Source organism: Callithrix jacchus, chromosome 10 (assembly GCF_049354715.1).
Source record: "Callithrix jacchus isolate 240 chromosome 10, calJac240_pri, whole genome shotgun sequence".
NCBI lineage: Eukaryota > Metazoa > Chordata > Mammalia > Primates > Cebidae > Callithrix > Callithrix jacchus.
This window is the reverse complement of record NC_133511.1, coordinates 113,281,755-113,298,144: the sequence shown is the minus strand read 5'-3', so window position 1 is coordinate 113,298,144 and position 16,390 is coordinate 113,281,755. Positions and strand designations below refer to the sequence as shown.

The window sequence follows — 16,390 nt, the reverse complement described above, 5'->3', positions numbered from 1 at the left end:
GTGGGAGTTAAAAGTTAAAACAATGAACTGATTGAGATTCAATGAAAGTAGAGAGCAGAATGATGTTTTCAGAGGCTAGAAGGGTAGTGGAGATTGACAAGGAAGCTGTCAACCATGTAAAGCTACTTACCTGCTTAAATACTGCATGATCCCACTTATATGTGAAATCTGAAAAAATCGAACTTATGAAAACAGAGAGTTCTGCTTTCTAGTTATTCTTAAATTCATCAAATACTAATTCATGGTGAATGAGTACCAAAAAAAAAAAATCAAATAAACAAGGCCTAGTATTTGCTAGCACAACAGGATGACTATAGTCAAAAATAATTTAACTGTACATTTTAAAATAACTAAAAGAGTATAAATGAACTGTTGGTAACACAAAGGATAAATGGTTAAGGTGATGGATACCCCATTTACCCTGATGTAATTATTACACATTGCATGTCTGCATCAAAATATCTCATGTAACCCATAAATACATACACCTACTATGTATCTACAAAATTTAAAATAAGTAATTAATTTTAAAAAAGAACTACCATGGGATTCAGTAATTCCACTATTGGATGTATATGCAAAAGACAGGAAATCAGCATGTCAAACAGGTATCTGCACTTCTGTATCCATTGCAGCATTTTTCACAAGAGCCAAGATAAAGATGCAACCCAAATGTCCATCAATGAATGAATGGATACAGGAAATGTGGTATATATGGTATATATACACAATAAAATATCATTCCGCCTTTATAAAAAAGGAAATCCTGTCATTTACAACAACATGGATGAATCTGGAGAGCACTGTGTTAAGCCGGGCACAGAAAGGCAAACACTGCATGATCCCACTTAGATGTGGAATCTAAAAAAATCAAACTTGTGAAAACAGAGAATAAAATGTTGGTTACCAGAATCTGTCTGAGTTACAAACATTGAATGAAGAATATACATAGTTTTATATTCAGCCTTTTTCCCTTAACACTTTAAGCATTCCCACAAGATGATATTCTTCAAAAGATGTTTTTAATGGTGCATTATTAAAAAGTTCCATAATTTATTTAACAATTTCTCTACATATGAGCTTTTAATTACTCCCAATTTCATACTATAGTAAATGCCCTCACTCTGTGGCTCTCTGGACAGTTTCCCCTAGGATTCATTCCTTAAATTGGGAAGGTTGAGGTGAAGGCATGAACTTTAGGATCCAGATAGAATCTCAATACAATGTAAAGACAATGTCATTTGCCATTCTAAGAATTAAAGAAGACACTAATAAAACGATGATCATTAGCTCCCAACCCAGACTACCCTTCTCAGACCTAAAGGTCTTCAGCACCTTCAACCTCTCCTTCAAGGACTCATTTCTATCCATTTCCTTTTCTCTCCTACTTTCCCAAATCCTCACTTTATCCTTAAGCCATAAACATCCCCTTGAAGCTTGTGGTCTGTGAATACCTGAACAAGACTGAGCATAGCATAAAAAAAGGTTTCCCACTTCTTACATCTCAGGCTGCTACCATCGTGCTGGAGCTGGAGTGGGTTAGGCACTGTTCATGAGCTTCGCCCACTATCCTAGTTCACTCTTTTCACAATTCTTTAAGATAATTAACAACACCTTCACTATACAGATGAAAAGGAAACTCAAAAATTTAGCTTTAAATGACTTGTTCTACGTGAGACAAAGCAAGCACCATATAAAGGAATTGAAAGCAAATCTGCCTGATTCCAAACCCAAAAAGACCATGTCCTCAGCAACTAATGAGTAACGGTTACAAAAATGGTTAAGGAGAAGAATTTCAGTGATACCGTGGGAATCTGAAGAAAAAAGCAATCTACTCAGATATAAAACTCCCACTTGAGTGGGGGGTGGGGAGTTGGGGAGAGATAGCATGGGGAGAAATGCCAGATATAGGTGAAGGGGAGGAAGGTAGCAAATCACACTGCCGTGTGTGTGTACCTATGCAACTATTTTGCATGTTCTTCATGTGTATCCCAAAACCTAAAATGCAATAAAAAAAAAAACTCCCACTTGATGCATTTGAAAGCAGGATCCTGAGAAACACTCAGATACTGTGCAAGAGGACTTCCATGTGGGCATTGAGAACAGAACAGAGAGCAAAGCAAGTGAAGACATCTGTTTTCTATAAGGTTCCCTAGTCAGTTCAGTTTTATTCTAGACAGAGTCCCCAAAAGACAAAGCCTACACAAGAACTGACCTCAGTGAGCTCCACCCTCCTCCAGTGAGCAGCCAAAGTCAAGAAGCCTGACCAGAGAACTAGAGACTTGCAGTGAACTTTTAAGCACAGAGGGTTCAAGGAAGCTCATGTGGTATCATCCCAGCCAAAACCATCACTAAACTTGGTGCCACTGCTGTGGGAGTTATAGCACATTCGTTTTTAATAAAAGTAACTTGAGGCTTGCTAATGAGACCCCAGGCGCATTGCATTCCAATTAGAGGAGTGGGCCATGGAGACACATACCCCTTTGTCATATTAATTTAACTAACGCTTTGGAAGCTATGAAAGCCACTGTTTTTATTTTCACTTTAGACACCTGTATTCAGTCATCACAAACTCATTCATTCTGCATGTAGTTATTAAGCAACTACAACACATAGGGCATGGTTTTGTGCTATCTGTTTATGATGTGGTAATTGCCCCATAAACTGCATACCTCCACCATACCTTGGCTTTCTGTCGAAACTGCTCTCTGTAACCCTAATGTGACAGGCAAGTGGTCCAAACCAATGCCATTTTGGCCCCTGTACCATTTTGAGAAAAACTAAACCTTGTAATAAGTAACTAGTCTGTAATTTTCCACCCTACCCAGGCAATGTGTAAACTATCACTTACCTTGACTTCTGTGAACCACTTAAGTAACAATCGGAATGTCCAAAGCCCCTCGCCCTCGCCCCCGCCTAGGAGGTGCTTTACGGGCATAAAAGGTCGACACCCTCCTTTCGGAGCCATGAGTTAGAGAGACGTGAATCCTCTGTGGCTGCTGGCAATAAAGACCCCATAATTTGGTCTATTCTTTGTCTCTGATGATTTTGTGCTCACTCAGTTACAACAATTAGAGAAAATAGGCTGGTACTAAACATGAAGTGATCTGGTTTTCTTGTGAATATCCCGAACAAGTTTGAAGTAAACTAGTTGCTTGACTACTGCCTTATGTTAACATAGCATTTTGAAGTGTTTTCACCCTGTGAGGTAGGTAAGACATATGAGCAGTGATATAACATGGTGCTTAAAACGATGGACCAGGGAGTCAACCTGCCTTGTTTAAAAACTGACTCTCCTCTTTGCTAAATATATCACCTTCAACAGTGGCTTAACTTCTCTTGATGTCATTTCTTCATCTGCAATTTTTTTTTCCTCAGGTTTAAAGAAATTAACTCTTCAGAGGTGTTTGAATCAGAGCAACTCCGTCTTGAATAGGGGCTGAGTGAAATGAGGATGAGACCTCCTGGGCTGCATTCCCAGGAAGTCAGGCGCTCTAAGTCACAGGATGAGATGGGGGTCAGCACAAGATACGTGTCATAAAGACCTTGTTAACAAAACAAGCTGCAGTAAGGAAGCCCTCCAAATTTCACCAAAACCAAGATGGCAATGAAACTGACCTCTTGTCATCCTCGCTGCTCATTATATGCTAATTATAATGTATTCGCTTGCTAAAGACATTCCCACAAGTGCCATGACAGTTTAAAAATGCCATGGCAACAACAGTAAGTTACCCTGTATGGTCTAAAAGGGAAAGAATCCTCAGTTCCAGGAATTGCCCAGCTTTTTTCCAGAAAACTCATGAATAATCATGAATAATCCACATCTTATTTAGCATATGATCAAGAAATAACTATAAGTATCCTTAGTCCCACAGCCCAAGTGGCTGTTCTGTCTATGGAGGAGCCATTTGTTATTCCTTTACTTTTTTTTTTATATTTTTTTTAGGACGAATTTTCACTCTTGTCACCCAGGCTGGAGTACAATGGCACAATCTCGGCTCACTCCAACCTCCACCTCCCGGGTTCAAGTGATTCTCCTGTCTCAGCCACCCTAGTAGCTGGGATTACAGGCACCTGCCACCACACCCAGCTAATTTTTTGTATTTTTAGTAGAGACGGGGTTTCACTATGTTGGCCAGGCTGGTCTCAAACTCCTGACCTCAGGTGATCCACCCTCCTCAGCCTCCCAAAGTGCTGGGATTACAGGCGTGAGCCACTGCTCCCAGCTTCCTTTAATTTCTTAATAAACTTAATTTCACTTTACTCTGTGGAATGGCCCCAAATTCTTCCTTGCACAAGATCCAAGAACCCTCTCTTGGGGTACAGAATTGGATCCCTTTGCAGTAACAGCTCAACTGCCTCAAGAAGTGGAAGTATGATTAGACCAAGAACATCTGCAGACACATAAAAGATCTGAACAACATACGGCCCAACCTAACCTAATTGATATTTATAGAACACTATCCCCTAAAACTGAAAAATGCACATTCTTTTCCAGCACACATTCTACATTCACTAAGATAGACCTTAGGTTGGGCTATGAAACAGGTTTTAACAAATGTAAAAGGAATAGCAGTATTCAGAATGCTCTCTGACCATAATGGAATTAAACTAGAATTCAATAACAACAAGATATCCAGGAAAAAAATCCCAAATAATTAAAAATTAAACGACACAATTCTAAATAACCTATTGGTTAAAGGAGAAATCACTAAAAATGAGATTATATTTTAAGCTGAATGATAATAAAAATACGTGTAAAATGTTGTGGGATGCAGCTAAAGTATTGCTTTTTAAAGTTTATAATTTTAAACTTTTTAATTATTGTTTATTTTTGTGGGTATGCAGTAGATAGATATATTTACGGGGTACATGAGATGTTTTGATTCAGACATGCAATGGGAAATAAGCACATCACGGAAAATAGGATATACATTCCCTCAAGCATTTATCCTTTGAGTTACAAACAGCAATTACACTCTTGATTTTAAAATATACAATTAGGTTATTGACTATAGTCACCCTGTTGTGCTATCAAATAGTAGATCTCGTTCATTCTGTCTTTTTCTCATTGATCATCCCCACCTCCGCCTCACTCTTCCACTACTCTTCCCAGTCTCTAAGAAAGGTTTGAGAAAGCCACTATCTCCAGTGATAACTACTTATGGTATTTATTCTATCTCAACACCCGTCTCCTTAGACTTTTCCAAGAGAAGCTATGTCTCCATCTAAGATACTCCTGCTTCCCAGGAATATCACTTGATGTGGATATGAGCAAAGATTAGAAATGAGAGAACCAGGAAGGTACCTCTGGAGATCACTTCCCATGCTGGTAAAAAGTCTGAGCATCTAGAATTCTCAGAATAATGTAGGAATAATATAACTTCTAGGCCGGGGCAGTGGCTCACGCCTGTGAGCCCAACACTTTGGGAAGTTCACTTGAGCTCAGGAGTTCTAAGCCAGCTTGGCCAACATGGCAAAACCCCCTCTCTACTAAAAATACAAAAATGAGCCGGACATGGTGGTACACACCTGTAGTCACAGCTACTTGGGAGGCTGAGGCACAAGAATCACTTGAATCTGGGAGGCAGAGGTTACAGTGAACCAAGATCATGCCACTGAACGCCAGCCTGGGCAACAAGGCGAGAACTTATCTCAAAGAAAAAATAAAATAAGATCAGCACAGTGGCTCATGCCTGTAATCCCAGCACTTTGAGAAGCCAAGGCAAGTGGATCATCTGAGGTCAGGAGTTTGAGACCATCCTGGCCAACATGGTGAAACCCCATCTCCACTAAAAATTCAAAATTAGCCAGGTGTGGTGGCACACCCCTGTAATCCCAGCTACTCAGGAGGCTGAGGCAGGAGAATCGCCCGAACCCAGGAGGTGGAGGTTGTAGTGAGCCAAGATCACACCACTGCATTCCAGCCTGGAGACAAGAGCAAAAATTCTGTCTCAAAAAATAAAACGAAATAAATAATAAATAATAATAATATATCTTCCACTCAAGTTTTCTTGACACTAACCATACAGATAAATAGTCAAAGTGCAGAACTTTTTTGCAAGTCACAAATTTTTCAAAAATACATACGAAAACTTGAAATGCTGAGTCTCGTGGCAATGAGACTTAGTCTGCAAATGTAATGGAAAGATGCAATTTGGGTGCAGCACCACCCCAGGAAGTAAGGCCATTTCAGAGCTGGCTGGGTCAATGTATCATGTTCAGGGGCATTCACCTGGATTGGATATGCTGCATTTTCTGAGGCATGCCTTAACTGTCATTGAAGAGGTTCTTGCCTGAGTCTCTGGGATTGGAATTTTGGAAGAAGGGTTGATTCTGCTTCCCCTTCTGGAAATAGAGGTCCTTTCCTAATGACCAATCAAAATTTAAAATATAAGCATGTTTTATTATAGTGATTTTTTAATTACATTTTAGGTTTTGGGGTACATGAGCAGAACATGCAAGACAGTTGCATAGGTACACACATGGCAGTCTGTTTTGCTTCCTTTCTCCCCTTCACCCACATTTGGCATTTCTCCCCAGGCTATCCCTCCCCATCTCCCCCTCCCACTGACCCTCCCCTTTTCCCCCCAATAGACCCCAGTGTTTAGTACTCCCCTCCCTGTGTCCCTGTGTTCTCATTTTTCATCACCCGCCTATGAGTGAGAATACGCGGTGTTTCATTTTCTGTTCTTGTGTCAGTTTGCTGAGGATGATGTTCTCCAGATTCATCCATGTCCCTACAAACGACACAAACTCATCATTTCTGATTGCTGCATAATATCCCATGGTGTATATGTGCCACATTTTTCCAATCCAGTCTATTATCAATGGGCATTTGGGTTGATTCCAGGTCTTTGCTATTGTAAACAGTGCTGCAATGAACATTCGTGTACATGTGTCCTTATAGTAGAACGATTTATAGTCCTTTGGATATATACCCAGTAATGGGATTGCTGGGTCAAATGGAATTTCTATTTCTAAGGCCTTGAGGAATTGCCACACTGTCTTCTACAATGGTTGAACTAATTTACACTCCCACCAACAGTGTAAAAGTGTTCCTTTTTCTCCACATCCTCTCCAGCATCTGTTGTCTCCAGATTTTTTAATGATCGCCATTCTAGCTGGTGTGAGATGGTATCTCAATGTGGTTTTGATTTGCATCTCTCTAATGACCAGTGACGATGAGCATTTTTTCATATGATTGTTGGCTTCATATATGTCTTCTTTCGTAAAGTGTCTGTTCATATCCTTTGCCCACTTTTGAATAGGCTTGTTTGTTTTTTTCCTGTAAATCTGTTTGAGTTCTTTGTAAATTCTGGATATCAGCCCTTTGTCAGATGGGTAAACTGCAAAAATTTTTTCCCATTCTGTTGGTTGCTATAGTGATTTTTTAAGGATTTTTTTTTAATCAAAGTAATCTTATATAAAACAGATTTTTTAAGGTAATCAGCAGCTGATTACGCACTCAGATGTCTCCTGTCCTTTCCTGCTCTGCTCTTGCCCCAGTCCCTCAGGTACCTGCAGAATTCTGGACACTGAATCCTACATAGTTCACAAACAACTGGTGTAGAAGGAACATTGGGGGTTTAGGAGGAGTCCTTGACCTGCAGTTTCCCCACCTGCAAAAGGAATCACACCAATGGGACAGTGCAGTCCTGAGAATTAAATGTTGGGAAATTTAATTGGTGGATGCACAATTCATATTAATCTTTTGCCTCTCATTTCCCATTTTCTGATCTTTATGGTATTCTGCAGAATGCTGCCTTTTCCAGCATTATGTCACTAGAGAAAAAAATCTTGAGCAGACACGGTGGCTTGTGCCTGTAATCACAGCACTTTGGGAGGTCAAGGCAGGTGGATCAACTGAGATCAGGAGTTCGAGACCAGCCTGGGTAACATGGTGAAACCCCATTTCTACTAAAAATACAAAAAGTTAGCCAGACGTGGTGGCGCACACCTTTAATTCCAGCTACTCTGGAGGCTGAGGCAGGAGAATCGCTTGTACCCAGGAGGCAGAGACTGCAGTGAGCTGAGATTGTCCCATTGCACTCCTGCTTCGGCAACAACAGCAAAACTCCATATTAAAAAAAAAAACTAAAACAAACAAAAAAGACAAAAAAAAAAAATTGTCTTGGCCAGCACACTGAGTTTTGATGTCGGGCATTAGGCCACTCTTTTTTTTTTTTTTTTTTAACCAGGAAAATCTATAGAAACATAAAATATCTAAGCAACATATGACCCACCCTAATCCAGTCAATGCCCAGGTTTTTTCCTGGGTGAGAATCAAAGAGCCATAGCCTCCTGCTTTCCTTCCCCCACTTCCAGATCCAGCATCCTGGCCACTGGATCTCTGTGGACCCAGAAATACCTGTGAACACCCAAAAGGCATTTCCGGTTATATTTTTTCAAACATTTTTTATTTAATCTGAAGTAATTCCAAAGGAAATTACCTGACAATAAGGATATTCTCAGCTCTCAGATTTGAAATTCAAAGACTTACATATATTTGTGTGTGGTGACCTTTAAAAAGAAGCAGAGAAGAGCATGGGCTGAGAAGTCAGACACAGTGGGTTTGATTCAGGCTTCATGGGTTACTAACTGGTAACCTTGATCAAGACCTCTGCCTCCCCAGTCTCCAATCTCTTCATCTGTACTCATACCCACTTCACCAGTGTATTTCAGAATCAAAGCAGATAAAGCATTAAATCACTTAATTGTAAAATATACAAATACATACAGCTCCTTATTTATATAAATGTTATTCTTAGAAACAATATCAGGAATGGCTATTGGTTTGTCTTGAGTGATGTAACTGACATATTATTTAGATTATTTAGATGAAATGAGAGATAAAACAACCATTGTCCACTTACGATCTGAAGCACTACTGACTTTCAGAAATTTAATCAACCAAATATTTATTGTTTCACTATCTGCTATTTAGCGATACATAGATGAATAAATTTTAAGCCATATTCTTAAAAGAGTCACAGTCTAATGGAGAGAACTAAACACTGAAATAAAGGTAGCAACCGCCTTAAAGGATTCCCACTGAGTGCCATGAGAATTCAAAGAAGGAAAACAACATACCCAGATAGCATAATCGTGGAGGCTTCCTAAAGGTAGGAGAATTTCAGATGGGCCATGAAGGGCAGGTAGAATGTTAATAGGTAGAGATAAGAAAAATATTATAGGCGGAGGGCACAAGAGGATGTTCAGAAAACAGCACACTCTAATAGTGTAATTGAAAATGAAAGTCTAACATTATGAGAGGGTCATGCCTTAAGGGCATTTCATAGCAAGCAGGAATTTACAGTTGATTCAGAAGGCAATAGGGAGTCATTGAAGATTCTTGAGGGGGAGACTGATGAAATCAGAGAGCTGCTTAAAAGTGATGAGTCTGATAGCATGTGGAAGAAAATTTATCCAATGACAGTGAGTAGAGTTAGGGTTAGGGTTCTAGACACATTCTTACAGTCTGATGACTACTGGAATTAGACTCAAAAGAAGTTTGGTTAAAATATAGGACAGCAGTGAGGACCCAACAGTAGGTAAGCCCATACCTTAATCAGCAGGCATGAAGAATGGGAAGGGGTGGAGTACTGGCGGATGGGCAGCACAAAGCCATGTGGTGGCATAAGAGAGGGATTCCTTGGGGGCTTCATTGGAAAGGCTGAGAAGCACAAGAATCCAAGAGGCCAGCAGACTGAGAAAATGAAAAGGTTAAACAATAAGAGGCAGAAGGAGGGAAAACAGGGAGGTGAAGGGGGAACAAGTGTGAACAGGAGAGATTTTTATAATATGAATCAAAATGTTAATAAAACATGGAAAATAAAACCCATACCTACAAAGTGGCTATTATCATCCAGTGCTTTCAATTTGCTTAGCAGCTCCCTGTGGTTCTTCTGGAATCTTGAGAACCCTGAGTCTAATGCTAGCATGAGCGCATATGAATCCGTTGACAAGAGTCAACGTCTTCCATTCTCAGGACTACACCCTTCTCAGTCAGTTGCCTTTCCCAAACCCTCTCAGCAAAACCTCAGTGCGTCAATTCAAGAGACTTTCCAATCATGTGACTGTTCGAACTGGAAGGACATAGTGACCACTGCTCCCTGAGACAGTCGTTCTCAATCCCCACCTCCCTCTTCACCATTCCCGGAATGACCTGGTTTTCTGGAAGAGTTTATTCTCTCTACATGAGCCAATCTGTCTTGAGGCCTCTGTCAGATTTGGAAGCACAGCACTAGAAGACCCCTCTTTCTCCATCCTAGACACCCCTTCAATCTTATCCAATCCTATAAGATGAGGAAACTGAAACTTCATAGAAAAAGGTGACTGGCCCAAGGCCACTCACTCCATTGGGCAAGGTAGACACAGAGTGAGATCTTAGGTGCCCCCATGTCCCCTCCCCTGCTCCTCTTATCTTCCCTAACTAGATCATCTGCATCTCTTCCCAAATTACTTTTCTCCCTATGAGTCTCCTCATGGCGTTTCTCACTTCAGCATTCCCGAAGGAGTAAATGACAGGGTTTAAGGGAGGTGTGGCCACCGTGTAAAATATGGCAACTATCTTGTCTGCAGGGAGGGTGACACAGGGCCTCATGTAGACAAAGGAGCAAGGTATGAAGAACAGGCCCACAACTGTGACATGAGAGGCAGAGGTAGAGAGGGTCTTTTGCCGCCCCTCCGAGCTGTGGCTCCTCGGGGAGTGCAGGATGATCAGGTAGGAAGCCATCAGTACTGAGAAGCTGACCACAGAGATGGAGCCACCATTGGTGATGATCAGCAGGCTAATGAGGACAGTGTCCGCACAGGCCAGCTTCAGTACTGGGTGGACATCACAGAAGTAGTGGTAGATGATGCTGGGGCCACAGAAAGGGAGCTGGAAAATGAGGAAGGTTTGCCCAACAGAATGCAGCAGGCCCCCGCCCCATGCTACTGCCCGCAGGAGGCCACGCATCTGCTGGCTCATGATGGCAGTGTAGTAAAATGGCTTGCAGATGGCCATGTAGCAATCATAGGCCATCACCATCAGGAGGAAGATCTCAGTGCCACCAAAGAAATGGAGGAAAAATATCTGTGTGATGCAGCCCTTGAGAGACATAACTTTCCTCTTGGTAAAAGAGTCAAAGATAAGCTTGGAGGCCATGACAGAACAGTAACAGATCTCCATAGAGGATGAGTGGCTGAGGAAGAAATACATGGGGGAGGTGAGCCCTTTGCTGGCCAGGATAGTCACCACATGAGGCCATTGCCCAGCACAATGGCTATGTACATGAGAAGAAACACCACAGAAGTGACCCTCTGCTCATTCCAATTCTGGGAGAACCCCAAGAAAATGATTTCAGTCACATTGCTTGTAGAAGCCATATTTTAAAGCGCAGGAGCTGAGAGCCTGGGATCATAGAAATCAAAGAACTCTCCTCAGGCATTAGAAATATCCTTCCCAGACCTGGAGGACTGTCGTCACTCTGCTCCCTCTTGAGTTTGTTCTCTCCCTTGGTTTTCCCCAAAACATGTTCTGAGACAAGTGAACAAAACAGCAAATATCAACTGCTTGATGTTATTCCCAACAGAGGCCTCGATTTTGTAGAGTTGCTGCCTTGAAGTATTTTTGCCGATCCTAGCATGTGCTGACTGAATGCTCGCAAGAAAAATCAGAGGGCATTTTACAGACAAGAAAAAACTGAGACTCAGATTTAGTCACTTGCCCAAAGCCATACAGCTTTTATTTGAGCCCAGATCTGTGTTCCTCAAAATGTACGTGCTTTCACTGCATCTCCTACGTCTAAAGAGTGCCTGACGTCCACCTCTGCTTATGCAGAATTGTAAAGTCCCAGGGTTCTCATTAAAGGGTCCCAGGGTTAAGCGTCTACAACAAGCCCTTAGAACAGTCAGCTACATTATAAAATGGGACTGAATACGCTAAGTGACATGCTAAGTTAGTCACAGAAATGAAAATGCTGTACAGGTCCATTCAGACAGCATATAGAGTGCCTAGAGTAGTCGAATTCACAGAGACGGAAAGTAGGTAGAATGGCAGTTGCCAGGGACTGCAGGTGGAGGAATATGGAGTTAGTGTTTCATGGTGGAGTTTCCGTTTGGAGCAATAGAAGACATTCTAGGTGAAAGGTGGTGATGGCTGCACAACTCTGTGAATGTATTTTAATGCTACTGAGCTACACACTTAAAAATGGTTAAGATGGTAAATTTTGTTGTGTATTTTACCCCAATTTAATTAACTAATTGTTGAAATGCCTCTGACTTGTTACCTCCTCATAAATTTCCTCTTCTCCATACCCTCCTCCAAGGACAGTGTATGAAGCTTTGTGATTTTCCTTTCCCCTTCTCAGTTTCTTCCTTATGCCTGTTAGGGAACCTGGTTAGCTTCACAGATTTGAGATTGGAGCTGAGAAATATTAGCACTCAGTGTAGAAAACTTGTTCCATGTGATAGTGTAAGGCAAGATTGATATGATGAAGCATTATAAGGTACTCTGCGGAAGTCGGAGATGTGGTAGAAGCATTTACATTTTGAAAATACAGACCTTGGTTCAAAGAGGAGCTGTGTGGCCTGGGAGAAGTGATGAAACCTCTCTGAGCCCCCGTTTCCTGATCTACGAAACAGCCATAATGCCATCCTCTTGTTATTGTGGCCTCCCTTTCGCTCCCCACCATGCTCCTCTGTGTAGCCAGCTGATCCTTCTGCCATATACCAATCTTTCGCACACAGGAGGTTTATGTAGAAGGCAGCAATCTTACATGGGCAGGTTTCATCATCACGGGAACAATGATTCTATCACTAGGTGAATATTTTCTGTGAAATTTGGCTTGAAAGCAAATGTTCTCTGTTTCTAACACTCCTTCTGGTTTGGGGTATCGATGAGAGGTCCTTTCAGAGGATTTGTAAGACCACTTTAGTCTTCTTATTTTAAAAGATGAGCTGTATTTTTAATCCAAGGCTATTAAAGGTTAACAGAACAAGATTAATATACAATATAATCATCAAATTGTCTTAAAAAGCTAAAAAGTGAATGGACTTAGAGTAGAATTTTAAAAAGGAAATTAAAATATATTAAATCTCTGCATGGAAATGAAAAACCTTTGAGAGATCATTTCACAAAGAGGTCAGTAGATTTGTAAACCACAGACAGTGGTAGTGACATTTTGCCTGTGATGTCTAGAATACTTTAATATTGACTTTTTTTTTTGAGATGGAGTTTCACTCTTGTTGCCCAGGCTGGAGTGCAATGGCACAATCTTGGCTCACCGCAACCTCCGCCTCTCAGGTTCAAGCAATTCTCCTGCCTCAGCCTCCGAGTAGCTGGGATTACAGGCATGCGCCACCACAATCGGCTAATATTTTTGTATTTTTAGTAGAGACAGGGTTTCTCCATGTTGGTCATGCTGGTCTCAAACTCCCGACCTCAGGTAATCCACCATAAGTCTCTGTTCTAATCAGACAGCTCATTAAATGAACATTTCCAGAGTTCATAGTTAAGAAAACCTAAAATGAGGATAAACACAGAATCTTAAGGAGGGCCTGACCTCAGTAAACAACTTCTGTGAAAATTTTTAAATATTTTTCTATTCCCCTCCCACCTCCAATTTTTAAATATTTAAAATAAATCCAGTCCCTACTTTGGTTTCTTATTTCACTTTTTCCGTCATAGAACCTCATGTACTATGAGGTTTTGAAAAATAAGATTGGTCTGACTGGCCTTTTCCAACACTCTTCTCTCCAAAGATACCCTATCACAGAGAAGTCAGATGCAGAGGACTCTCTCCTTCCTAGTTTCCTCTACAGAGTAATCATAAGCTGTCAAATTTGGAAGGAGGCTGATGAATTCTTCATGTTACAGAAGATGAATCTGGGGCCCAGAGTCATACGGCTGGTTGGTGTACAGCCTGAACTAAAATTAGGTATCTCAGCTTCCCAGGCAAGGCTTTAAAGATCATCAAATCCATCGACTCTTCCACCTGGTGCTCACCCAAATCCAGCTTCCAGAATGCAGTCGTAACATGGACAGAAAAGGGAATCACGTTTACAACAAATGCAAAGCCAAGTGGAAGAGTAAAATATATTTTTTTAAAAAAAAGGCAGTAAGAAAGAAAATTGACAAAAATGTGGTCCTTATTGTCCAGCTCCCACTTATAAGTGAGAACATGCAGTGTTTGGTTTTCTGTTCTTGTGTTAGTTTGCTGAGGATGATGGCTTCCAGCTCCATCCATGTCCCTGCAAAGAACATGATCTCATTTCTTTTTATGGCTACATAGTATTCCATGGTGTATATGCCCCACATTTTTTTAATCCAGTCTATCATTGATGGGCATTGGGCATTTGGGTTGATTCCGTGTCTTTGCTATTGTGAATAATGCTGCAATGAACATATGCATGCATGACTCTTTATACCAGAATGATTTCTATTCATTTGGATATATACCCAGTAATGGGATTGCTAGATCAAATGATATTTCTGGTTCTAGGTCTTTGATGGGTTAATATATATAGCAAACCACAATGGCACACATTTACCTGTGTAATAAACCTGCACATCCTGCACATGTATCCCAGAACTTAAAATTAACTTAAATTTTTAAAAGTACAAATAGAACTTTCAGGAGAAACAAAAAATGTGATCCAACTTCAGTTACCTACTTGGTGTAATTTCTTCCAAGGCAGCCTGTGCAGAGCTTAGAGGCACTGGAGAGGAGAGGATGTTTCGGGAGCCAGTCAAACTGGGCATCCAGGGAAAGAAGTCTTTGCAATATTTGCCTTTGGGACTTGAGATCTAAGCTCTAAGACTCTGTTACCAATTGTTCTCTATCTAGTTTATGTACTAGATCTGTCAGGTGTCTCAGTGAAGACATAAGCTTCTGAAGGCTGGTTAAATGTCTGTTACATCCTCTATAGCACCTTGCACACAGCTGAGAATACAGGAGATATTAAGAAGTGGTTTTACTGGGAGTTTCATTTTCAATCAAACTGGAAGACCTGGGACTATTCTTTGGTTTGATATTTGGTCAAAGCATATTGGTTAAATACGTTTTCTTTTTTTCCAGCCTGTGTTTAATTGTAAATTTGATTTTTTTAATGCAGTGTGTATTCGTATTATCTCTTCGAAGAGTAAACTATTGTAAATCTGTAAATGATCTTACTTCCTGAACTGTATTTGGTTTCTCAAAGCATCTAATGATGACTAACGACTTCATTTGTCTAATTGACTTTCTTTAGGAAAACATTGTGGTCTCCAAATTTTAATTAATGTAAAGTTTTATGGTCTATATGATATTGTATTGATGCATATTTGACATTATGCCTTTGCAAAAACTCATAAAACTGTACAAAATAAAGAGTAAACCCTAAAAAAAAAAAAAAGAAGTGGTTTTAGAGTGATCCCTGAATCCTCCATCTGCTACTACATCTATTTTTAAGCCAAGGTAACACCAGAGGCGTCTTATAAATGGCACAGAGGTTAAAGTACATGCAGGGAGGGTACCTAATCTGAAAAAAATAAGCTCCTCTCTTTGAGCCTAATTCCGAGCACGCCCCACTCAAGATTAGGTGAATGAACTTACATTGAATGTTGTTTGTTGTCTTGATTCTTATCTTCTAGATTTTTTTTTGTAGTCAGAAAACTAATTCACTTGCACTAAGTCATCCCAAGAAAGACTTTTATTTCACCAACAAAGTATAAAGACAAAGAGATCAAAGAAATCTAAATAGTGTGTTAATGTTCACTAGTCTAAGACATGGAGATTTTGGTTCAAGATTGCTTCTCAACAAATTTTAGATTTCTATATAGGCTAATCTCCATTCAGGCTCAGATAGGCTAACACTGTTTTTCTCCCATAGAAGGCCAGATGTGAGAGCATCTTATTTATCACAAGAATATTGAATTTATAAAAAGAATATTGCTGAAAAATACATAATTCAGCTGTTGATACAGAAAACTCATTTTGCAAACTATTCCTTCTTGGCCATTTTACAAGAGGCTCTGGTTAGAATGACTCTAACATCTGCTCTAAGCCAAACTATAAAGTAACTTTGTCACCCTGTCCTTTAACTAGACAGGCGAGGCTTTAACAAGATGGTGTGTAAGGTCTGCCTCATCTGCTGAAAGAGTGAGCAAATCTAAGAAGGTTCACCATGGGTGAAACCATGTCGAAGCAAAAGTGACAACAGAAGGCATCGATGTATCTGAAAGACCCCACCTGAAGGTCTTCCCATCCGTGGTAAGGGCTCAGTAAATGTAACTGACTTGGAATCTTTCCTCCCCTAAAAGGTACTGCTAAATGCTGATCCTTCCCCTAAGGATTTGCCATGTGCCATTGATGCCAGCCCTCCATATGCCAAGTTCAGCCCTTAATGACTTTCTTGCTAAGAA

The 16,390-nt window shown here is 40.5% G+C and overlaps 1 protein-coding gene across 1 annotated transcript; it reads right to left on the bottom strand.

The window, feature by feature from the left end:
- Nucleotides 1-10,411: 10,411 nt before the first annotated feature.
- OR4X1 (olfactory receptor family 4 subfamily X member 1) lies at nt 10,412-12,957 on the bottom strand. The gene is given in 2 exon segments (XM_009008187.4): nt 10,412-11,247; nt 11,250-12,957. Coding segments are annotated over 2 exon segments (936 nt in total). The 5' UTR covers nt 11,374-12,957; the 3' UTR covers nt 10,412-10,435.
- Between the last annotated feature and the right edge of the window lie 3,433 nt (nt 12,958-16,390).